Source organism: Fimicolochytrium jonesii (assembly GCF_025526975.1).
Source record: "Fimicolochytrium jonesii strain JEL569 chromosome Unknown EV422scaffold_7, whole genome shotgun sequence".
NCBI classification, from domain to species: Eukaryota; Fungi; Chytridiomycota; class Chytridiomycetes; order Spizellomycetales; family Powellomycetaceae; genus Fimicolochytrium; species Fimicolochytrium jonesii.
This window is the reverse complement of record NW_026515674.1, coordinates 374,440-397,413: the sequence shown is the minus strand read 5'-3', so window position 1 is coordinate 397,413 and position 22,974 is coordinate 374,440. Positions and strand designations below refer to the sequence as shown.

General features: G+C 52.4%; 7 protein-coding genes across 7 annotated transcripts; 3 read left to right on the top strand and 4 right to left on the bottom strand.

The window, feature by feature from the left end:
• Positions 1 to 285: 285 nt before the first annotated feature.
• Positions 286 to 4,239, bottom strand: EV422DRAFT_494885 (armadillo-type protein; the record flags this gene model as incomplete). The annotated part of the gene is made up of 12 exons (XM_053067779.1): positions 286 to 407; positions 474 to 719; positions 789 to 917; positions 992 to 1,114; positions 1,183 to 1,305; positions 1,376 to 2,005; positions 2,085 to 2,207; positions 2,276 to 2,398; positions 2,472 to 2,588; positions 2,664 to 2,705; positions 2,781 to 3,903; positions 3,976 to 4,239. The coding sequence occupies 12 exons, from the start codon at positions 4,237 to 4,239 to the stop codon at positions 286 to 288; spliced, it is 3,165 nt and encodes a 1,054-aa protein (XP_052926801.1).
• Positions 4,240 to 6,000: 1,761 nt separating this feature from the next.
• On the top strand, positions 6,001 to 8,094 carry EV422DRAFT_613695 (cytosol aminopeptidase family, catalytic domain-containing protein; the record flags this gene model as incomplete). The annotated part of the gene is made up of 8 exons (XM_053073915.1): positions 6,001 to 6,280; positions 6,344 to 6,466; positions 6,535 to 6,586; positions 6,653 to 6,788; positions 6,851 to 7,367; positions 7,424 to 7,629; positions 7,692 to 7,851; positions 7,922 to 8,094. 8 exons carry the CDS (start codon positions 6,001 to 6,003, stop codon positions 7,996 to 7,998), a joined length of 1,551 nt encoding a protein of 516 aa, XP_052926800.1. The 3' UTR covers positions 7,999 to 8,094.
• Positions 8,095 to 8,719: 625 nt separating this feature from the next.
• EV422DRAFT_524190 (uncharacterized protein) lies at positions 8,720 to 10,567 on the bottom strand. The gene is made up of 6 exons (XM_053069971.1): positions 10,368 to 10,567; positions 10,226 to 10,285; positions 10,117 to 10,131; positions 9,975 to 10,036; positions 9,302 to 9,916; positions 8,720 to 9,226 (listed from the first exon to the last, which is right to left on the bottom strand). The coding sequence occupies exons 1-6, from the start codon at positions 10,450 to 10,452 to the stop codon at positions 9,131 to 9,133; spliced, it is 933 nt and encodes a 310-aa protein (XP_052926799.1). The 5' UTR covers positions 10,453 to 10,567; the 3' UTR covers positions 8,720 to 9,130.
• A 139-nt stretch (positions 10,568 to 10,706) lies between these two features.
• Positions 10,707 to 11,345, top strand: EV422DRAFT_524186 (uncharacterized protein). Its single transcript, XM_053069970.1, has one exon. It carries the CDS (start codon positions 10,723 to 10,725, stop codon positions 11,329 to 11,331), a length of 609 nt encoding a protein of 202 aa, XP_052926798.1. The 5' UTR covers positions 10,707 to 10,722; the 3' UTR covers positions 11,332 to 11,345.
• Positions 11,346 to 12,761: 1,416 nt separating this feature from the next.
• On the bottom strand, positions 12,762 to 15,348 carry EV422DRAFT_494607 (chitin synthase-domain-containing protein; the record flags this gene model as incomplete). The annotated part of the gene is made up of 5 exons (XM_053067757.1): positions 12,762 to 13,250; positions 13,325 to 13,558; positions 13,636 to 14,319; positions 14,399 to 15,028; positions 15,091 to 15,348. 5 exons carry the CDS (start codon positions 15,346 to 15,348, stop codon positions 12,762 to 12,764), a joined length of 2,295 nt encoding a protein of 764 aa, XP_052926797.1.
• Positions 15,349 to 17,073: 1,725 nt separating this feature from the next.
• EV422DRAFT_566177 (LYR motif-containing protein 5) lies at positions 17,074 to 17,555 on the bottom strand (the record flags this gene model as incomplete). The annotated part of the gene is made up of 3 exons (XM_053072399.1): positions 17,074 to 17,159; positions 17,252 to 17,378; positions 17,496 to 17,555. The coding sequence occupies 3 exons, from the start codon at positions 17,553 to 17,555 to the stop codon at positions 17,074 to 17,076; spliced, it is 273 nt and encodes a 90-aa protein (XP_052926796.1).
• A 280-nt stretch (positions 17,556 to 17,835) lies between these two features.
• On the top strand, positions 17,836 to 22,697 carry EV422DRAFT_400714 (uncharacterized protein). Its single transcript, XM_053066943.1, has 17 exons — positions 17,836 to 18,177; positions 18,236 to 18,285; positions 18,346 to 18,501; positions 18,573 to 18,579; positions 18,640 to 18,670; positions 18,740 to 18,936; positions 19,001 to 19,357; positions 19,425 to 19,571; positions 19,639 to 19,758; positions 19,817 to 19,857; positions 19,927 to 19,973; positions 20,043 to 20,354; positions 20,413 to 20,829; positions 20,893 to 21,074; positions 21,143 to 21,498; positions 21,572 to 22,068; positions 22,146 to 22,697. Exons 1-17 carry the CDS (start codon positions 18,118 to 18,120, stop codon positions 22,541 to 22,543), a joined length of 3,375 nt encoding a protein of 1,124 aa, XP_052926795.1. The 5' UTR covers positions 17,836 to 18,117; the 3' UTR covers positions 22,544 to 22,697.
• The last annotated feature ends 277 nt before the right edge of the window (positions 22,698 to 22,974 follow it).

Here is a 22,974-nt window from a genome sequence, read left to right as displayed (position 1 = left end):
GGTGAGGTTCGCTGTGCGATAAGCAGCTTTTCCGAGCGGCATTTACTTTATTGTATATTTAGGATACATATGGAAGCCCACTGGAGTAGCAACGTACGCAAGTGTACTTGAATGTCATGCTCGAAACGAGTTCTTCGTTATTATTGTCTTTGCGGATTTGTCACTTCTCGCCAATCAAGCCTCAAATCGCCATGGCAGCTTTTTCACTTGCTAAAGCCAACCTGTAGATTTATAAGGCTTCAGTCCTCAGGCGTTGCTTCACCCTTGCAGACTGGTGGATGAAACTCACCGACGGATGTTCCCGATGGTGCCAGCAGCCGCTTCTTGCAGGTTTTGGTCCGGAGACCCCACCATTCCAAGCAACAGTTGTACCACACCGTTCTCGTGCATCGTAATGCAATTATCAGCTGCAATGAAATGGCCGAAATTAGAACTCTCAGATCCCAGTTGCACACAACAAGAATGTCACGTACGATCCATAGACAACTGATGCAACGCCCTCGCCGTCGATCGATGCACCTCCTCATCCGGCGATCGCAGATACTTGACCAAAGGCGCGACTGCACTAGCTGTCCCGAACGCCACTCGGTTGTTGCCCCAATGGCAACACCTAGCGATGGCTTCCGCGAGATGACGACGAAGGCGATCGTTGCGGGTGTTGGTGAGCTTGCCGAGCATTGGCACGACGCCGTGGTCAGTTATCACGGCTAAGTTCTCCTCTATTAACCAGCCATAAGTAAGACATAAGCCAGGGAAGATGCATGCCTTTGATAAGAGATATGTCGTACCATCCTTCGCGATGTTGGCGATGGCCGCGCAAACAGAGGCGAGCACGTCCACATCGTCGGATTTCAGCAAAGACACAATGAGCTCCAATCCACCGACGAACGAGCGGACCATCTCTCCTGCATCCTTGGCTGTTGCAGAAACACGCATGTCAGGATCTGGGCTCCCCAGCCTTGCGAAGACTTTGGGAGCTGAAGATGCGTACCATGTTCGATGCAGGGCGAAATGGCCCAAGCGGCGGAAGCTTGAACCAAAGGATTGGTCGATTTCAATAACGACCAAAGCAGACGGACTCCGTCCAACCGATCGATGATGGCCATGCAATCCGCTGGAGAAGAGGACAGAGGGTCAGAACCTGATCGAGAAGACGTCCATAACGCAAAAATTACGCCTTACTGTCCAAAGCACATGCTCCAACTGCGGTCGTGACGTTGACCAAGAGTGCTTGATTTGTTCCGGTTAGGAGGTTGACTAAAGGGGTGATGCCATTGCTCTCTTTGATGGCCTGCCTTCCTTCAACTGTACAAGGTATATGAGCACTGGAACGGAATAATCGGCGGGGAGCCTTCGATAGAAAGGTTGTACTCACCGGTTTGTGCGCAAGCTCCGAGCGCTCCGACGACGTTAACCAGCACATCTTCGGGCTGATTCTCCATAAGACTCACCAATTTCTTGATGGTATTAAGCTTATTGAATGCCGCTACGTTGTCCAGATTCTGGGCGCATTTCCACACGGCTCCGGTCGCAGCCGCTAACAGCTCCTTATTCGTCGTGTTGTCCAGCAGGTTCACCAGAGAGCTCAGCCCATTGTACTGCCGAACCAACGTCCGCGTCTCGTCTTCTTCGGCGCATTTAAAGATCGCACTGGCGCAATACGTCTGCAGCGCTTCGTTCTTGCTCGCCAGGTTCTCGACGAGGAACTTGATCATGCCCGACCCGCGGATGGCGGCGCGGTAGTGGGCGTCGGAGGCGCACTCTTGGAGGATCCCGACCACCGGGATGAGGAGTCGCTCGTTCTGGGATTCGAGCAGATTGGCGAGGAGAGGGATGGAGCCGGCTTCCTGGATTGCTTCTTTGTTCCGGGCGCTTTTACTTAGCGCTGCCAGAGCTAGCGCCCCTGCCATAGCGACTTGTTCGTCTTCGCTGCCGGGTTTGGCTTTGAGTAGGCGGACAAGCTTGCGGATTCCACCGAATTTTCGGACGGCTCGTCGGTTGCGCGCTGGAGTTGTTACAATGTTCAAGCAGGTAAGGTTACTTCCGCCTCATCAGGAATGCCAATGTGCAATGCTTTTCCTCACCATTCTTCGCGCAATGTGCGATAGTCTCCGCTGCGAGGCATTTGGCCTCTCGGTCGTGATCGGCAAGAAGTTGAACCAGGGGCTGCATCCCACTGAGATCGGAAAGAGCTGAACGTGTTGCGACTGAGTCGAGCACATTGGTCAGTCAATTTCCAATTCAATTCACCTTGGCTATCAAAGAGATCACACACCGTTTTGTGAAACATCCTTCAGGATCTTCAGGGCGCCGATTTTGCATTTCGGATCGTCTGTATCCAGAAGATTCACCAACGTCTCCAGACCGCCAACATCACGGATTGCTGTTTGATTGAATTCTATCAAAGTAGCAAACGGAAGGCGCAATCAGCGTCTAGAGACACCCCAGATTGTTTCATTGGTGGTACTGACCGTTGGTCAAGTCGAAGTCTCGCAAGGAACATATGGCGATGATGGTCGCAGTTTGGTTGCCTGCCCGCAGGTATTTCACCAATTTCTGGATCTGGTAGTATTCGGCGGGAAGCTCTGCTACGTGTCGCAGATGGGTAGAAAGTGTCAAGACAGGCATGTTGTGAAAACATCTCGAGTACGGCCATTACTTACAGATTTCTTGTCTCTTTTCTTGCTGTTCCTCTTCCGAGTCATCTGTGGAAAAGATTGAATCTTAGACACCCGAGAAAGCCCTTGACGAAACAATCGCGAGATCCCCACCTGCGCCACTATCTGACATATCATCCTCGTCCACGCCGTGACGGCCGCGGCCGCCCTTTTTCTCCCTGCCAGCGGATAGCGACCTGCCCTGCCTTTGCTTCTCCACTTTCCTCCCATTTCTCGAGTCATTCGCTCGCCCCTCTTCGGAGAGACCCAATGCTCTCCATTTGAGGGATGGCTCATATGCTCGCGGCTTGGCCGCCGCCTTGAGCTTGGTTTTCCTGGTCGCCGCAATCCTCTTTTGCCCCGGCTCTGATTTACGAGGAGTATTATCGTCCGTATGATCCCTGTCATCATCACCATCATCCGATGGATGATTCTGATACGTTTGTCCTACCCCTCCAACATCGAATTCGGCAGAGGTCTCTGATTCTCCTGCTGGTGGCTCAAAATGATATGCCTGGTTCTCGATGGTTGCAGCGAAATGAGGGGACGTGGCGCGGAGGAGGTCAATGAGGGACGGGAATACATCTGAATCTGCTTCGTATTGCAGACGCTCATGACCCTTTTCGTCAGCGGCATATCCTTTGTTCACAAAGTATCCGCGTTTGCTAGCTGTCACCATGAACTTTCCGCGGTCAAAAGGCTGCACCTCCAAATAGCATAGCTCTCCATACACTTGCCGCCATGGCGGCGCCTTGTACCCGTTTGCGAATGTGTAGTCTGACTCCCAATCGATCGAAATCAATGCCCTACTTTCTTGCCGACCGCAGAAAGATTGGAGCATGAGGAGCTCTTCCGTGACTTTGTGGATGTCTAACGTTTTGTCCTTTCGAAGTTCCGCTACCGCCGTTTTCATCAGTTGCAGATCAAACGAGTTGACCACCAGAAGTAGCTTATAGAGCTTCCCATACTGATCTCGCTTCCGTGGATCACTCTCGGTAGTGAATGCTTCAAACGCATCGACCAAGGCAGTCTCTCCGCTCACACCGAAAATGACCTTGGCCGGGTCCCGATTGGCCTGAATTATGCCTTGCAACTCTGTAAGTTTCTTCTCGTCGGCAATTTGAAGGACTCGATTCAGTATCTCGAAAGAAGACGCATGCGCTGTGAATGATGAGGCATCGGTTGACGTTTGCTCCAGATGGAATAGAGGTTGCCCATCAGACCGATTCTCCGTCGAGTTAACACTCTGCTTTGCATTTCTAGGAGGTCGTGCGGCTCAGTCATGCGGTGTACTTATGAACACGGTGACAGATTCAACGAACCTCGTTGCAGTATTTACATCCCACTTATCCCCCGCTCCAGTAAAGTTGGCAGGCTTCAACGCAGAAGCCCACTGCAACGGCCTCCTGAACTCTGCCTTTGCCTCAGCTGGATGTCCTTTGCAAAGCTGCTCAATCATTCGGACAAGATCATAAAGCAGGTCCTGGTTGGTGACCGACGTTTTCAATGCGCCGGTGGCGTCCGCCTTGTCGCTTGCTGGTTCCTTCGACCACTCGAAGCGAGCGGACAGGCTTTGTCCCATGACGAGAAAGTCGTTCCAAGCAGTGGTGTGGTTTTCCGGATGATAGATCCTTTGGATATTTTTCGGTTTCCCAATTGTTCGACGTGTGCTGGAGTTTGACGGGATGACAGGACCGCTTACGAGATAATCGACACCGCGAAACCCGTGTCTGAACAAATCTAAAATAATGGCATACGATCCGCTTCGCACCCCCAAATTCCAACTCTCATGAGGCGAACGTTCCACAACGGTTTCAAGTCTTTAACCGGCCGGATTCAAGGTAACCCCCATGTCGACTATTCCAAAACGCTCGCACTAAATACATAAATAATGGGACACCACCTTTCGTCGCAGACCACGAAAACGCACGCCTTTGCTGGTTAACGGCCAATCGACACTTTGGTTTGACAGGACAACGCGTGCATCGTCACCAGAGTCGGAGAATATATGAGCGCTCCCATTTCCACCCATGAGCAGTTGCAATGCCAAATGGGTGGGAAGAGAACGGCGTGGGAAAGGAGGTTGATTCACCACTTTCCCACGCCGCCCTTTTCCTTCTCCTTCTATTCTTCATCGGCCTGCGTTGACCTGCTTGGTTTCTTGAACCATTAACTGCCTCTCGAGCGAGCCATCAAGTGCTTTACACAACCGCATCACAACAATGGGAGGAAAACATGGGAGGTGTGGGAAGCGCCAAGTAGCACAGACGTCAGACGGGATTTCAAACCAGTGAGGTCCCGAATCCGATCGTAAATATCAGCCAGGAAACACTTGTTGACCTCGCTCAATTGTATTCCTGTGAGGTCGGGGCCGGTTACGATACGTGTTGACGTACCTACCTACTCGTTTGAGCTCACCACCAAAACAAGAAACTAGCCCCATGGCATGAAACGCACTGACAGCCGAGCACCGTTGAGTCCAAGCGAAAAGTTACACATTTCCTTCGTCTTGCAATCCTTACTCTCACTCTCGTTTTGTGGCATGCCGGGTCGCAACGGGCGGACGCAAACAACTCCGGTAGCCCTCGCCTCTCGGCCTCGCCGAACGCAAAAATGTCTCGGTTCTGGCTCCAACTACGCAAATTGTCACACCTCACCGCACAGTATAGTCCGCCAGCAACGAGCGATCGCTGTCATAGATGAGAACCACTGCTCTCCACCCATGCCTACACTTCACAAAACAGCGGAGTCGACGCCGGGCTCGTCGGATGGTGACTGAGAAGGTATGTATTGACACATCTCGACGAAAAAAAAAGGACGTGGCAAAGGACATGGGGTGCTCGTCGTCGTCTATATGGTGGTCGCGATTGCCTTCAAACGCGATCCGATCCTCCTTTGATAGCTCGTCGAAAGCGCGAAACCCAGTACGCCCGCTGTATTTGAAAGCGGCTTTTACGCGGAGGAGGTCGCGAAGGCTGCTGGTTTAGGTTTCCGTTCCGGCATTCTCATAATTCTCAAGCGCACGGTCGTGGTCACGGTCGTGCAACTCCGACTAGATGTTGGTCGGCGGTGTGAGCGTGTCGGGCATATTTGTACGTATTTGTGCTGGTGAGGCCAAGAGAAGAAGGACGGGGCGTGGGGAGGCGTGGGGTGTTTTGACAGGGCGAGATCCGATTTGTGAGGAACGCGCTCGGTGCTGCTGGTTGGGTCTCACGAGGGCACATTCTGACCGTGAGACCGCCTTAACGGCTCAAGGACAACGGAATATCCGCCCGGAATCAAAAGCTGCTCCATCCAGCAAAAGAACTTCCAGCAAAAGGCAGGAACACGCTTTTGAGTCCATATGCCACTGGTCTTCCGTGCCTGCCTTACGACGTATTCTCGTGCTTCTCCGTTGATCTCCGCATCGTCCGCTTACCTCTTCCGTCGAGCAATGAGCGCCACAACCTTGCGCTTCGGCGCCACCAGCGAACCCGTCTCAGCAGTCGTCGCCATCGGCGAGCGGTCTCTGCTCGCTTCCTCCAACGCGTCCCTTTGGAAGGCTTTTGGCAGCGTCGCTCCGGAGAACAATGAGGTTCTTGTCGAGGGCAAGGCTGATGTCTTGACCTCTTATACGAAGAGCGGTATGAGAGTTTGTGATTTCCCAATCTCTAAAAACTTGAGGCTCACGCTGGCGCTCCTTCTAGGTGATAACCGCATTCAGCACACATTTGCTCATCTCTCCAAGGAAAGGTCTCGCAACATGGGCAAAATCCGCTCTGATCTTGTGCACGACCTTGTCGCGGCACAAACTCCGAAGGAGGGCGACGGTTCGTATGTCATTTAGTACTGCATTCACGTCGGTGCGCTGTTTTCAATGACGCATTGCCTCCTGCAGTGAAAATTGTGCTTGCGCTGGAAAATCAGGAGCAGGTTCTTGCCGCTGGCTGGTGAGTTTCTATCCAATGGTGGTAAGGGAATCGGCTGAATCAAATCTAAAAATCTGTTCTGCGTAGTGCGGTAGCGAGGGCATTCCCATTGTACTCTAAGAAGAGCAGTGCTGCGAAGCTCAAGTCTCGTACCGTTCACGTCGAGATTGCTGTTCCTGGTGGAGTTGAGGAAAAGACTTACACCAAGCTGAACAACCTTGCCGTAAGTCGGATCTGAAGCCCGTTGTGGAGAAAGAGTCGTCGCTTATTTCGATTTCGCAAAAGGACTCTATTCGCTTGGCCTCTCGGTTGATGGACACGCCATGTGGCGAGCTCCACGTGACCAAGTACGTCGAGGAGATTAAGGAGGCCGTGGCCAACCTTCCGACCGTCAAGATGGAGGTCATTACCGGCGAGGAGCTCAAGAAGAACGGCTATGGTGGACTTTACGGAGTCGGCAAGGCTGCGGAACACCCACCAGCGCTTGTCGTCTTGACCCACACTCCCAAGATCGTGACAATCAAGTCGCGTCCCGTCATTGTCGGCAAGGGTATTGTGTACGACACTGGAGGTTTGAGCTTGAAGACCTCCGGCGGTATGGTCGGCATGAAGGATGACATGGGTGGTAGCGCCGCCTGCTTGGGTGCTTTCATCACCGCGGCAAAGGAAAACTACGGCGGTGTGTTCACTGCAGTACTCTGTCTCGCCGAGAACGCCATTGGACCCAAAGCTCAGCGACCAGACGATATCATCATTCTCAAGAGCGGAAAGAGCGTGGAGATCAACAACACGGACGCAGAAGGTTTGCATCCTTGCATACAAACAACATCAAATGAATGCTCATCCTTTTCTTCACAGGTCGTTTGGTGCTTGGTGATGGTGTTGCGTATGCTTCCAGCAGCGAGGTCAATGCTACCCACATCATTGACATCGCCACCTTGACTGGTGCCCAATTGATTACCACCGGAAAGAAGCATGCCGCTGTCTTGTCCCGCGACGAGGACTTTGAGCGTCACATTCTTGACGCTGGCCAGCGCTCTGGAGACTGGTGTTTCCCCATCCTGGTAATTTCGGCTTACATGGTTTCAATGGCTTTCGTTCAATACTGAGAATGATCTCTTCTTAGTACGCACCGGAGCTGCTGAAGAAGGAGTTCGACAGCAAGGTCGCCGACATGAAGAACAGCGTCGCAGATCGTATGAACGCGCAATCGTCAGCAGCGGGGCACTTTGTGGAAGACCACCTTAACAGCGAATACACTGGCAAATGGGCACATGTCGACATGGGTATGAATCACTGGTGGTGTCGCATAGCAATATTCTGAACTCTTAACTCACTTATTGGTCTTTTCATCAGCTGGACCTTCCGGCAAGGATCAACGAGGCACCGGGTTCGGTGTTGCACTTCTTTTCAGCGTTCTTGAATCTATCTAGACTTCTGGTTCGTCGGTCTATATATTGTTAGCTGCACTGAATTACACTAGCGGTGGCGACATTGTTCTAGATAGATGCAACGCAGTCCAGTATAGCATGCAATATAAGCCTCAGAGACCTTGCCAGGACAACCCCTTTCTTTAACTGACTACTGGTTCCATCTCGAGCAACGGTCCACCTTGTCACGTAAATCATTCCTGGCCAGCTATGGTATCGGGGCTAGCTGGCGTCGACTGGAACACCCCAAAAGCCCTGTCCATATCGAATTCCCTGAATGTCAAGTGGTTCAAGGCGATCACAATGATTGTCTTGCCCATTGTTTGAGAGTTTTGGCAAGGAACAAGGAAGTTGATAGTCTGCTCAGAAACGTCAGCCTCATGCTCCTCAAGCTCTTGAATTTTCAGATGGATTTGCTTACGCAATGTTAAACGCGTCAAACCAACGCGAGAGCATCCGATGCCCGACTTGCACATTCCCTTTCCGCCAACATAAAAAGCCCATATCCCTTGTTGATTTCTTGCGTCTCGCAGGCATCCTGCTGCCTTCCATTCCGACTCTTCCCAGCATTTGCGTTGTCCTGGCTCTGCTGCTCTTCGTTTTCAGATATCTCAAAAGAGCGTTCCGCCCTTCTCTCTCATTTCTCTTCTTGGACATACAGTGCATCCAGATTCTCGTTCTCCTCGTGTCAGGGCTCACTTACCCCCACGCCAGGTATCGTGTCACTCATGATAAATCGGGACGAGGTGCAATGTTTGACGTCCATATACAAGAGGGATGTCCCTTGCAGAACCGGGTACGCAGAACCGCGTTATCCCTAACCGAACTATTTAGAGCAGAAGCACCTGAATAGCGCTTTCAAGACATGCGAGGCTACACAGACGAAGACTCAGTATGAATTTGAAGGACTCAAACAATCACAACAGCATTCCCATGGCAATTATCAAGGCCTATGCTTTTCGAAACATTACTTTCTAAGGCCCATCCACATAGATTACACTAATTCTGATCACCTGGGGATATCTCTACATACATAGTTGCAAGAATTCACGGAGGGGTATATACTCGCCAAGGGGGTCGTCAAGCCGCGCGTTCCGGTCGTACGTCGTTTGAGATGAGGTGAGTGGGTCTGTCTTTACTGATTGATGAACGGTTTTGTTTCTGCAACTGCGTCGTCCTGGATGCATGCGCATGGTAGGAGGCCATGCTTTCCGGAAGTTTCGTTGACGCCCTGTATTGGAAGTATGCATGATAAATTGTTCAAAGTCTCTCACTGTCCATTCAGAATTTGTCGGAACCTCCTTACCTTCGCCCAGCCATCGTTGAACAAAAGGTTCAACCTGACATGGTCTCCGACCCTCAAGGAGATTTCGTCATCGGCGGCGGCGTCGTATGCATGAGCAACGACGTATCGCTTTTCCAGTACAGACGATACATTTGGTGAAAACGGCCCCGAGGGGTATAGAGCCCCTGTTCCAACTTCCATGTTGGCCACGTCCGCCCCTCCCAACCCATGCTTTGGTGCGTGATATCTCCGCCGGTGCATCAGTAGCGATGCTGCTACGATCGCTGCGATCAAGACTGCCCCACCAGCAACTGGGCCGACAATCACGGCGATATTTCGAGATGATGAGGAGGAAGAGGACGAGCCGGAACCATCACCCGGCTGTTTATCTGTTATCGGATTTCCATTCGAGTTGGGATTCGAGGGATCGAGTGGGGAGCCTGTTGTGATGTTGTCTTTATTGGGGATGGTCGACGGCTGCGGAGCGAGGATGTTGGATGGTACGGGTTGCGAGAGAGAGGTCTCTGGAGTCAATGAAGTGGATGGAGAGGTGGATGTGTGCCTAGTGGGGGTTGGAGCGGGCGCAGGGGCCGCGGTAGCGGGATCCTCAATGCCATGCGAATTTCTGCCACAGTTCTGTAGGTAACTTTAGTCGTATATTCAGTTGGAATGAAACTTGGGATGAACGACTCACTTGTGCGAAGGCTGGTACGGTTATGCAATCCTGCAGACAAGTATTCTGTGTAATCCATCGATCTGTCAAAGAGCGTCACCAAAACAGAATTAGACGGTTAACCAACACTTCAAAGCGCACGTATTTGAGAAGTTGCTCATACTTGATGTTGGGTCGCCTGTTGCAGAAGAAAAGAAACAAGGTTTAAGAGGTAAGCTTATATCACTTTTGCAGCTCCGAAAAAATGTCACGGGGCGGACGAAGTCACTGACAGCTCATATAGTTCTTTCCAGAACACCCAAAGAGGTCGGTATTCGGGTTGCACCTGGCTCCTGCAAAACGACGACCAGCCGTCAGTATCAGTTTGCTTCCTGGGGTGTGCTTTTGGAATTGCCATCGGCAGGTAAACCGTACCCAGTAGAACAGACTGCGCTTTGACCTCCGACGCCACCACAACCAGCAACGCGCCAATGACCAGCAAAGCAGTCGAAGGAAGCATCGCTTCTTGCTAACTTGAGGAATAGGCTGAGGAACCCGAGGTCTTGCTGTGCTTTTCGATACCTGTTGGTGGGGTGGAGTGTGCTATTTCTGTTGCCTGCTGCTTTCTTTTCCCCTGCCCCTCCCGTCCCCTCCCCTTCTGCCGCCTTCCCGTGCGGTTGGCCCAGCCTCAATCGCGCGCGCGGGGACTCTTTTTCACTGATGACGAGGGCGCGTAATCGCATGCTGGGCCACCTCCGCACATATCACAAGCTTATCAGATCTCATTATCATGAGGCGAAGTTTACAATCGACATCAAACAGTGTCCTACCAGTGTACTGTATTGTCAAAAATATCTCCCGAAAGGGCGACATTCGAGCTCCGCAGCAGCTCCGAGGCTTGCGTCTTGAACCGTTCAATGCATGTAGTAACAGCACTTCACTTGCGCCCTGTCCCGAACGCCGCCCCACCATGTTGCTGGGTCTCTTCTCACAGGGTGAAATCCGTCCTCACCAGCACCAGAAACCTCTTGTTAAGAGCCCCATATCACTGCGGGGTCCGCTAAGCGGTGCAAGGTGCGGTTGCGCTTGGCTGGCCGTGATTTCAACCCTTGCCGGCAGAGTGGTGTGCACTAGCTCCCACGCAATGACATCCATGCTTCCATTTGATGCGCAACTCCCAACGCTGGTCCTAAGCCTGCGGCTGGCACTATTGATTGGGTTGAGGTCGGGACTCTGTGGGGGTCACTCCAGTAGTGTTGTTGCTGTCAGTGTCAAGAGTCGGTGGCAAGATGTCGATGAAGATATTTGGAAAAGAGATATTGTGTTTTGCTGTCACTCTGGATTACGTAGCTGCTTCGCTTACGTAAACGGGCAAAACGCGTTTTTTCGGACGCGTTGATTTGTATGTACGGGCCGCCGTCCACAGTAGATTTAAGTGGACGCTCAACACCGGCATACCAAGGGCATTCGTCCCTCCTTCGCGAAACAAACTGCTGTTCTTCTCGCAGGCATCACGGACTAGGCACCGTACTGCCCTCCCCAAAATACTCACCCTTTCTGAGTGGGATGGCCAAGTTAGCTGTCTCGACCTTAACATGCTCTAATCTTGAGCCCTTGGCCAGGTATCGAGTTCTTTCCGGGCATTTATGTCGAATCGACCGCTCAGAGCTTTGTTCTCGGTGCTACTCTGAGCTCTACGGGAGGAGAAGGGTGTCCATCGCAATGTGGTCAGCTTTTTGCCCCGATACCGCCCAATTGCAAACGCTGGCATAACGATGCATGTTTATGCCTCTATGCGAACGGAAGATGGCCGGGCAGAGAAAAGAGTGAGGAAGACACATCAAGAGCTTGGACGGGAAATAATCAGGATAGCGTACCCTTCCATCTTGACGAGTCTGATGTATGGAGTGGGAGATCCTCACAAACATATGCTGTCCCTACCCAATTGTAGAAGGCAACTCATTTCATCGGTACCTTGCCGAACCTCTTTTCATTGAAGTGACCCGTGCCCTGTGCTACGTGTGGAACATGGGTCTGCGATGCTAGACCAGAGCACATAGTTGCTGGTTCTGCGCCAGACATCGAGAAGCTGCTTTATTCAAATAGACCAGCAGTAGAGGCTCGCTACTGCAAGCGTGTTGCCACGGCACAGAGCTGCCGGGTCCCACTCAGCCCTTTGCAATCGTTAAGCGAATAAATCCATCTTGAGGGGGACGTTTCTTTTCAGCGGCACCAGAAGTGGGGTCGCCTCAGAGCTTAGTAGATCCTGCTACCGTACTCCCACATTTAGGCGCCGATTGGGGTGCAAGTTCACCTTGGAATGGTGCAAAGTTTGCATACACCTGAAGTTGGAGAACGTCGCGGAAAACGAGTGTCCGCAAGCGGGTCCTAGACTCCAAGAAGTCCGCATCTCGGACAGAGATCCCGTCATTTCGTGAAGAATGCAATGCTCTCCGGCGCTCGTACCTGCGTTGCTGATCGGGTTCGATGCGAGGCTATGAGGCGCCGTCTGGCTTTGAGGTGGTTTCGCTTCCGCGACGACCTCGGCAATCGAGCAAGGGAGCTGACTCTGCAGATTGGAAAAGCAGGCTAATGGCTGAAAATCCGTGATTTCGGATACCATGATGGTTTCACGCCGTGTGTATATGTATGTGACAAGAGTATAATACGTCTAGACCGTATGATGCATTGTGAAAACTGTACAAGATGCAGGCAAAATTGCGGTAAATCAAAATTGAGGAGGAACTGGTCCGATAAATGCTTGTGCGGAAAGGCTATCTATAAAGTCGCACGGACGTCTCCGATCCGGTATGGTACGTATGGTACAGTTCAGCGCTTCCGCACCGAAGCCTGGGTGCACAGGTACATCATGCTCCCGCCGAAACGGAACGTAGCGAGGGCGGCAACGCTCCAGAGCATGAACGTCAAGAACGAGTTGCTCTGGCCAACACCTTCCGGGCCAGAGAAAATCCCAATCTTGTTCGCAATCTTGTCCGTTGTCAACACCGCCACTAGGGCGACGTTGCAGAGAATCCAAAACAGCACGACGCGCGTGCGGAAGAGGCGGAAGTAGTCTTCCTGCTTGAGGGCCGCTGATCGCCCGGATCCCGACTTTCCTTGCTTGGGTGGTGATGGCAAGGCGCGGAGGAACGCATCGTAGGAGGCGTCAATGTCCTTTTGCTCAACCGGGAGATCGACCGTTGCGACCTGGGTCCCGCTCTTGTCGTCCTTTTTGACCACTACCGGCGCTTGATCAGCGGTCGCGTTGTCCCCTTTGGTTCCCCACGAGATATCGTGTAGGTTCGTGAAGGCGTACACCTGAAGATTGGCATGATGGTTAGCATGCTGAATCCATCCGGAACGGGACAACATCCGATGAAAAAGACACATACCATGAGGATGTTGATGAATCCGGGAAGGAACAAAAGATACTGAGCAAACGAGTTGACCATGTGCCATGGGTCGAAGTAGGCAACAGATGCAATGATGTATGCGCCGTAAGTTGTGAGGGTGCTGAGCAGAAGATCTCGGAAAGCCGCCTTTTCGATGAGCTTCGGTAGCTTCTTGGCATCCCCCGCCGTCTCTGCAATGGCGGCGGTAACAGATAGGTACAGCGAGAATCCAGCCTAGCAACGCGGGTAATGTAAGTAACAGTGGAGGGCATAATCACCAAAGCGCGTGCAATCGAAAGGAAGTAACTTACCATATAGAGCATGAGGATCATGATCAGGGCAAATAGTCCAAAAACCGCCGTATACAACAACCTACTCCCCTGCGGCCTGTTACCCAGACTGGCGATGAACACGGCAACGATGGAGAAGATGTACACTTGACGCACGACCAGCATGACAATGTCGCCGGCACCATAGAATGGGTCGGTCTTGGGATCAGCCACCATTCCGTTGCCCAAGAAGTAGAAGATCAGATAAAAGGTAGCCAGCGAGAACCAATTGAAGATGACATTGATCGAGTTGTAAACCAGGAGGGTGAGAATGGCGAACATCCGTATGATCGAGTGGCCGGATCGGAAAATCTGATACCAATGAGCGATGGCATGGATCCCCGCAAAGAAGGAACCGTTGAGCCACCGACGACGTTGAGAGACGAATTCGGGTAGCGTGTCAGGGACGTCCGTCTCTGCTTTGGCCGACTTGACGTATCGCAAAACCCAGTTTTCGTTCTTCTTTGTGACGAGCTCGTAGCAGAGAATACGGTCTTCGGCGAGGTACATGTTTGCCTGCGACAGATTCACGTCGCCGTGACTGCCGTGCAAACTTTCGCCCAAGAAGTACTTTTGCAATGGTCCAGTTCCGTCAGCGCCGTTTTGCAGAGCTTTGTAGCGATACGCGCTGAAAGCTCCCGGGAGTACGGCAATGAAACCGAAGACCTAATATGGAGATGAGAGAAAAGTAAGCATAGATTCGGGACGATTCCGGAAGCTTGTATAGTAGCCCAGCGGTACTTACAGACTCGAGAGGCTTATCCAGAATGTTGGACATTTTGTACTCGAAGTTCTGTGCAGCAACGAGCGGATTCCACAGCTTCTGTCCATAATCGCCCGTTTCCGCTGCGATTTCACCACAAGCGCCAGCAACCTGTGGGTCGGCATCGAAAGCCTTCCAGAGACGGTGCAAAGACGCCTCGGTGGGCTTGGTGCCTACATCGAGAAGAATACACACGTTCGGGTTCAAAGTGGCTCCGAACGCCGAGAAGAACCAACGGTGACTGTTGAGCTTCTTGGCATTCTTCTCTTTCAAACAGAAGATCGTTTGAACCGGGATGACGCCGGCTTGACTTCCCCGAACGTTGAGATCGGGATCAACGCAAACTTGTGTGGTGAATTCGAACACGTGTGCCGCAACGTCTTGGTTGTTGATGCTGGTTTTGATGACACCATCTTGGAATAGACCCATGACGCCCAACACGTTCAACGTTCGGGGATTGATCTTGGTTCGTCCGTCGGAAACCACGCAAACGACGACTTTCTCCCAGCCATTGACACCCCACATGGGGTGCTTCTTCTTCGAGCAGAGATGGGCAATGTTTTTCATCACAGCTTTCCACGTCTTTGCAAATAGAATCTCATCTTCGTTGTACTGTCGGCGGATATGGTCAGTAGGGCTGAGAGGCTCTGCATCGTGATATTGACCTCACTTACCATCGTCATCACAACCATGAGCTCCGTGTGGCGTCCAAGGTCCTTCGCACGAAGAGTGTAGCCGCGCTTCACAAAGTCATTCGGGTCACCAACCACGGCAGAGTATCGGAGATGGGTGAACTCCCGGTCGTTCGACTTGCTCTGCTCTCTGACCTTCGCAGGTACAGGAATTTCGACCACGAAGTTTCCCTGAGGAGTCAAGTTGATGGTCTTCTTGGTTTTGTGCCTAAAAATGGTGCCTGCGCCCCTTCGGCGCATCATCTGCGGGGGAGGGTAGGCTCCTTGTGGCATGGGCCGGGTGCCGTATTGAGGCCCAAAATTTGGCTGGGAAAGGTCGTAGGATTGCTGGAACTGCTGAGGCTGCATCATCTGAGGTCTCGGAGGTCTCGACCCCTGGAACGACGGTCTCGGAGGCGGATTTGCAAGGGCGGGATCCTGAGCATAGTATGCGGATATGTTGTCGGGTTCTGGATGAGCTGGATAAGGGGCATAACCTGCGCCACGACCATTTGGGTAGCCGCCAATGTTGTCTTCCGGAAATGCGAGGGTAGAGGCCGACATGCTTTGACTCTCTGCAAGGGGGAAGGAAGGCTGCTGAGCAACAGGCATGTTTACGACATGGGCATTGTCGCTATGAGCTGGAGCGGCCGACGGGCCGGGATACTCGTCGATCCCAAATTGCTGCGCTGGTGGATAAGCGTTTTGACCATATGTTTGAAGAGGACGCTGAGGTTGAGGGTCGCTGTATCCACTCGATGGCCCAGGTCCTGTGAGCCTGGTCGTACTCCTTCCACTTCTGCCAGTCCCACCACTGCGTTCGCTGGCGCTGTCCTGGCCATATGAGGTAGAAAAGTCGCGCGGGTCGTTCGAACTGCCGTGCGGAGCAGTTCTCAAAGGACCTCTGTGCTGAGGTTCGTCGAGGGACTGTCCTCGCGGATAGTAAGCCCCTGCAGGGTGCGCTGCGGCCGCTGGTACGCTAGGTTGCTGCGAGGCATTGGATGAGTAGCTACTGCCCGAAGCTGGCCCGCGATTCTGACGAGGGTCCCGAGGGCTCCGTGGAGGCCTGTAAGGCTCCATTGCTGCCTTACGGGTGTTGTGATTCCCTAAGCAAACTAGGACTATCCGTCACAAGTGTTTCAACGGTGCGAACAAAACGATCTATGAACGTCGTTGAACTGCCAAAAACAAACTCCTAAGACTTTTCCGGTGAGTTTACGGCCGCGAAGACAGTGGTTATGGCTGCCCGCTTTTACTTGTTGCCAAATTGTTGGCCGATGATGACTTTCTGATGCCAGTGGCCACTGCATAATGCGAACGCGGCAGGGGCAGGCGGCCCTGGCGGCCAGCGGTCATGTGCATTGTGGATAAAGGGGTGATGGCTTGGCCAATGGCAGGGCGTTTTGAATATACAGTAGGTCGCGGCCTGGAGAGACGCCGAACATTGCCGCATAGCAGCCGTACGGCCCGCATGGCTCATCAGTCCCGATTCCAGGGATTCATCAAAAGTCCAGTGGCCACTTAACGGTCGCGTCAAAGCTTGGCATGTGTGCAGCCCTGTCAAACTTAACCTTGATTGGACAGCTTTCGACACTGCACCTTCGGGTCCTCCTTGCTTCAGCGGATATCGCCCTTACTATAGCCTCGGACGACGCAACAGGGGAATTGCTGTATTCCTATAAGGAAGTCGAAACCTCGCAATAGATGCTGATCTTCGAGTTCGTGGAGAGCGGGTGACTATGTATTTAACAGCAGATGAACAAACGGGTAACTTGCTGATTCGCCACCAGTCAATGTCCTCTGATGGCTGCCGGGAGGAAATTGGGAGTATAGAAGAAAGATGTCTGCCAGATCAAGTTACCATTGCCCATCAGCGTTGCGTTTTGTTGATGAATGTTAAATTGCTAGCGATACAATATACATATGTAAAGCCCTTCCATGAGACATGTTAAGTAAGTTGCCATCTGAAGCTTCAGCAAGTACGGATCACTTTTCGTCGTAATAGCTCTGCTTAACATGGCGATACTTCTTCAGAAACCACAGCGCCTCCAGTTCCTTCAAAACAAACTCTCCTGGTATCAGAACGAAGCAGAAATGGGATTGATTTAGTGTAATGGTTCCTTGCTATGATTAATAATAGGCTGAAGCCATCCGCGCAACCAACCTCGTTTGATGGCTTGTTCGATGTCCTCGGGCTTTGATAGCTCCTTGTTTTTCAGGAAAGCTTTCTTTAATCGTGGCCGGAAGTACTCCAACCCTCCTTGTGGGTATTCCCGCCCTATCCAAAGTAACTGCAAGTGTCCCAATATGGGGACCAAAAAGTGAGAAGACATGAAACGGGTGCGGAAGAATCGTACACAAGATTGAGAGAATTCAGACGTGGCAGATTCGACGAATCAAGGACGAACCTGCTTGTAGAGGTCTCGCACAGCGCCTCTGAGCGCCGTAGGTGTTTTCGATGGAGGCATTCTCAGGATTAGTTGGGGAATGTCAATTCTGAGGTTCAAAGTCGGGTGAATTTCGAACAAGCGAGGCCCGTCATTGCGCGTGAAAGCTTGGTGTGGAAGGGTCGTCACGAGTGATCTGAGGTCAGTTCTGAGGCTGTTCAACAGCCCAGCTCTTTGGAAAATGGCTCAAACTGTGTGCCATGCATGGCCCTCTTTCCTAAGTTCGTGTGTCGAGGCAACTGCATTTCCTTCACTCATCGCGTTCTTGCCACAGAGCAGAAATTGCTACACAAAGTCACACGTAGTTTCGCTGATCTCGCTGGTCGTGCATGTCAATTGCTCCCACTGTCGGGAAGAGCGTGTGTGGGTCCGGGATTTCGCGACTAGAACTGCCTAAAATACCTACCGACCTTTTGGGTAACTTTTCTGACGCTGGGTATCTGTTCCGGGAAGGAAGTCCTTGTCCGGAGGCCGGACACCGCAAGGGGTTACCATTGGACGTTGAGCGATCTGACCACGTTCAGAAGGGTACTAGACCGAACTCTGCGCAAGCGTTGGGTTGGCGATAAACGACGATTGCGCTATGAATACGACCAAAGAGCGACTATCCGACGGTATTGCCACTCCTGAAGATAACAAACATGTAAGGCTGCCTCTACTGTCATATCTGCGTCAGCAAACCCTTACGTGGCATAAACTAGCTACCCGACCTCCGACAAGGAGCCGTGGAGTCCCGACAAGGGCGGATAAGGTGAGGACGTTATGCAGGTTTCGTCTCTCACGTCAAGCTCCCCTAACGAAAGTACTGTAGAGGCATTGCACGTCTTTACGAATCATTACTGTTTGAGTTATATATCCGCGAGCGGGATCTTGAAAACGGGGTCACCAATGGAGGGACAGATGCGGCGACTGTGGAGAGGAATGATGCTGGTTTCAAGGAGTTCTGCTCTGGATATCCTTTGTTGAGGTATGCATCTGATCCCACCGCCATTTTGCCAAAATTTCTCTACTGACCCTGAACCTCAAATCTTGTAACAGCGAGGAGGTAAGACGCTTGAAGGTTTCAGGATTCACAGACAGATTCCTAATCTGAGGAAATGTTCAGCTTTCTCGGTTCTTGGACGGAGAAGAATTTGGTGGGTAGCTAAACATTAGGATGTTCAGGTACCTGCTTGACGTTCGTCAAACTCACTAGCTTTACACAGTGTCTGGCACTCAACTGCATGACCCGAGTACCCGGAACGGGCTCGAAGATACAGCGGCGAGACATGAAGGAGAACCTCCCTCGGAGGATAGCACCAGTGGCAACTCTATTCCGGCTGGTCGTAGAAGGCCCCTTCCGCCTCCGGAGAGGATGGTCACTCGCGGAATCTCGGCAAAGAAGCTGGCGCCAAATGGAGAGGTACCTTTCGGGAAGATGTCAGGACAATCTGTGTCCTGGATGGGATTGACAGAAGTTTTTACAGGGAGGATCCGAGTCAGCTCCGACAAGTGCCCATCCCGCGTCCCCCACTGCACCACCCGTAGTATCCGCCCCATCCCCGTCTACAAAACGCAGAAACTCCGTTTACCAAAAGGCGCACCCACCAGATGCCACTCCCGCGGCCCCACCCGCAAAGGTGCAACGTACAACACCGCGAAGCCGGGAAACAAGGCAATATAACCGGAAGAAAAAACCTCTGAAGCCGATTTTCTTGGCCCCAGAGACCGATACGCAGTTGAAGGGCTATCGGTGGTATGAATGGCAGCTTCGTGTGCAAGCACAACCGATCGGCAATCTGCTCCCCACTGCCCACAAGTGTCTCAGTACTTGGGACTGGCAGGTACGCCATTTAATTTGAGGGCAGATTAAGGTACAGGAGCGGTTCTGAAACATCCGCTTCTCCCCAGGCAGCGCGAAATGAATCTCAGCAGCTTAGCCTGCTGGCCAGGGTCGAACAGCTGAAAGAGAAGAACCTGTGGAGTTTCCGACAGTTGCGACCATTCGAGCCACCAGCACGGAAAAAAACTCATTGGGATTCATTGCTCGAAGAGATGGTATGCTACCAGAAAGGAGCTTTTGTTGCAGAAGGCTTTCATTTCTCACCGCTGCCGGTACGAGTAGAGATGGATGCGGACAGATTTCCGTCAGGAACGGAAGTGGAAGATTGCTCTAGCATACACCATCGGGCAGCTCGTCTTGGAATGGCATGCGGCGCCGGACAAACGCGTGGTTTGCATCCGCGTGAGTGTTGAATGTCTGGGTGCTGTTGGAGAACCGCTTGCTGATACGTTGCTTACAGCGTCGCTCTGAGCAACAGGAGCCGAGTGCGCCTGGAGTCAGGTAAGGATGCGCGCAAGTTGCCCTTCTATTTTGCAGGGTGAACGCCCACTCAACGGGATCTCTCAAAAGTACAAGCATGAATGTCGAAGGGAGTCCAGAAGCAGGGGAAGGGCACGGTAGGATACCGCTTTGCAATACCGTGAGAGACTTCGACGTGAGAATTCTCATTCGCTATTCGTGCATAGCAATAGACACAACATTGCCTAGTCCAAGCGTCAGTGAAGCGATGGATGACTTCCCAGAAGGTTTACCTCCTTTGTACATGGCTCCCAACACAATCTGGCAGACCTACGATGATTCCAACCCGGAGCAACAGGAATTGCCTATCTATAGGCCATTTGGTGACGGCGAGTTATATGATGATGAGACGCAGCACAAGACTGTTGTGCCAGTCTCTGCGTTGATCGTCGAACGAAGGGTCATCAAAGATGAGTCCCCGTGGACGTCAGAGGATGCAGACGCACGACGGGGATCGGTCGAGAGCACCGCCCCAATCTGTAAGCATTGTTTGGATTCTTACGATTTGGAGCTCTCTGCTAAGAGCTTGTTCTTCAGCGTCTCTGTTCGGGAAATCCGCCACAGAACCAATACCACCGCCGATGCTCGTCCCTCAACCCAAATCATTAGAGCAGAATCCCGAATGGACGCCCGCAGAAGACGCAGATTTGCTCGCATCGGCGCCTTTGTACAGATTCAATTGGACCGTTGTCAGCGATATTATACATACGCAACAACTCGTGAAAGCTCCTCAGCGCCGAAACGAATGGGACTGTTTCTTCCGGTACAAGGAGCTCATCGCCAGTCAATCGGGAAGTCAATTGACCACCGATGGGACCGGTGCTACCAACGAGTCCTGGTTAGCGACAAGTCTAACGTCACAGGCCACGGACGCTAAGATCACGAAGCATCTCATGACCATGGAGAACATTCGGAAATTGAGCAAAAACAAGGATCGGTATAGGCCGCCAGCAGGTAGGGTTACATTATATCATCGCGCCGTCCATATTCCCAACCAGCTAATCATTCAGCCGCCAGACCGGAAACCGCCTGCGAAGATCATTCTCAGCACGCATGAAACACATTACCAAGCGCAAGCTATGGCAGGCATCGATCTGAACGGACCGCCACTGCCTCCTTCAGAGCTATCGATTCTGAGACGCAACCGGCTGCAGGCGCAGGAACAAGGCCGTCAGATGTACACCGCACAGGCACGAGGGGTGAGTCTGTTACTTGACCTCGGAATTGAGGTGCACATGTACGGTTACTCACACTCACCCGGTCATAGGGGATGTTACCCGTTCGTGGCCCCGCGGCGTCGGTACCCATTCCGTATCCACAGTACAGGCCCCGCCCAGTACCCGCTGGAAACGTGGTGCATGGGATGCCCGTAGCACCTGTCGCAGGCCAACCGATGCAGGTGCCAGTCGCTGTTGCAGCCAGCCAATCACCAATGCAAATGCGGCCCGCCAACAGCAGCGCCGGTGGCTGCACACATGGCGGCATCGCCTCAGAGTGCTGCCGGGCTGAATGGGGCACCAGCATCGGCGGTGCAAGACCAGTTCTTGCGAGCTGCGGTGTTACGTCATCAGCAACAAATAATCGCTGGTTCCCCACAACAGCGGCCAGGGATGTCCCCTCAGGGTTCGTTGGCGCTTCGAAGTTTATGACTTCCGTGTCGGCGAGCGCTTACTCATTCTTTTTCGCACATGTATAGGCATGGCACCCATGCAACAAATGCTGGGTGTAGGCGCGTCGTCGTCCTCTGGCCCCGCTGGATCGCAGCCAATGAGCGCGGCAGCTTTAAGCCAGAGTCAACGAATGGCCGCAATGCGGAAAATGCAGATGATGAGTCAACAACAGCAGCAACAGGCACAGTTGCAGTTACAGCGGCAGGCACAAGCGCAACAACAGCAGCAACAATACCCTCAGCAACAGCAAATGCAAATGCAGTCTCACCAAGGATCTCACTTGTCTCCGTCACAGCAACAGGCGGTCATGCCTCACCGGCCGACATCAAGTTCACCGCAGATGTCACCTGGACAACCGCAAGTGCAAGCGCAGATCGCGCAACACCTGCAGTTTCAACAACAGCAGTCGGCAGCGTCTCATCAACTGGCGGCACAGCGTGCTCAGATATCAGCGGATGCGCCCCATACCGCTGCAGCATTTGTTGCCTTGCAAAATGCTCAGCAAGTCGCGAAAATGGGTCAGGTACGCCATCGTCGTGAATTTGTTTCTCTTGACCTCTCTATTAACATGTTCCGCCCGATTGTGTTAGATGACGCCAGAGATGATCCAGCAACAAAGGCAAATCCAGCTCTCTCGGCAACATGCACAACACGCGCAGGCGCAAGCTCTAGTCCATGGCCAGCTGCCTCAACAGCTTTCGCAACAAATACCACTGCAGCACCTGCAACAGCAACAACAGCAACAACAGCGGCAGCAGCAAACAGCACAACAAGTCCTTCTACAATCACACTCTCAACAAGCACAAGCACAACATTCGCAAGCACCGCTTCCTCCAGCACCAACCGACCGAACCTTATCGATGAGTCCGCCGGCGCCAGCAGCAAGCATGTCGGCCAACTCCAGCTTTGGTTCGCCTCAACGTCAAGGTCAGCCCTCTCCACGGCCACCAGCTGGGCAACCATCGCGAGCACCCTCTTCAGATGCCACTAGTCAATAATCCACGCGTCAAGGAACTGAGGGTCGTCCGTGCGGGATCAGATAGAATATACGGCACGGAGCTGGGTTCCTGTTTTGCGTAGATATTACACAATGCTATACCACCCATTCAAAACCACCTATACTGAAAAGAAATAAAACCATACCCTTCCCAGTGTTTTCACTGATGTTCACTTGTTGACCCACTCCTTCCTTGCCATCACTAAGGCATGTACCATGTGTGGATACCGCATACCGTAGACCACCATTGATTCACAAAAGACGATGCAAGCCGCGCACTCTAAAACTTCATCCGCTTGATCTATCTCAATGCCATATTTAATTCTCCGCATCCAATTCCGGTCATCCCACTTGGAAACCCTTATACATGTGTTGTGGTCGATGGATCGAGGGGTCCATTTGCGCTCACACGCCTCTGATCCCTACCTTTAC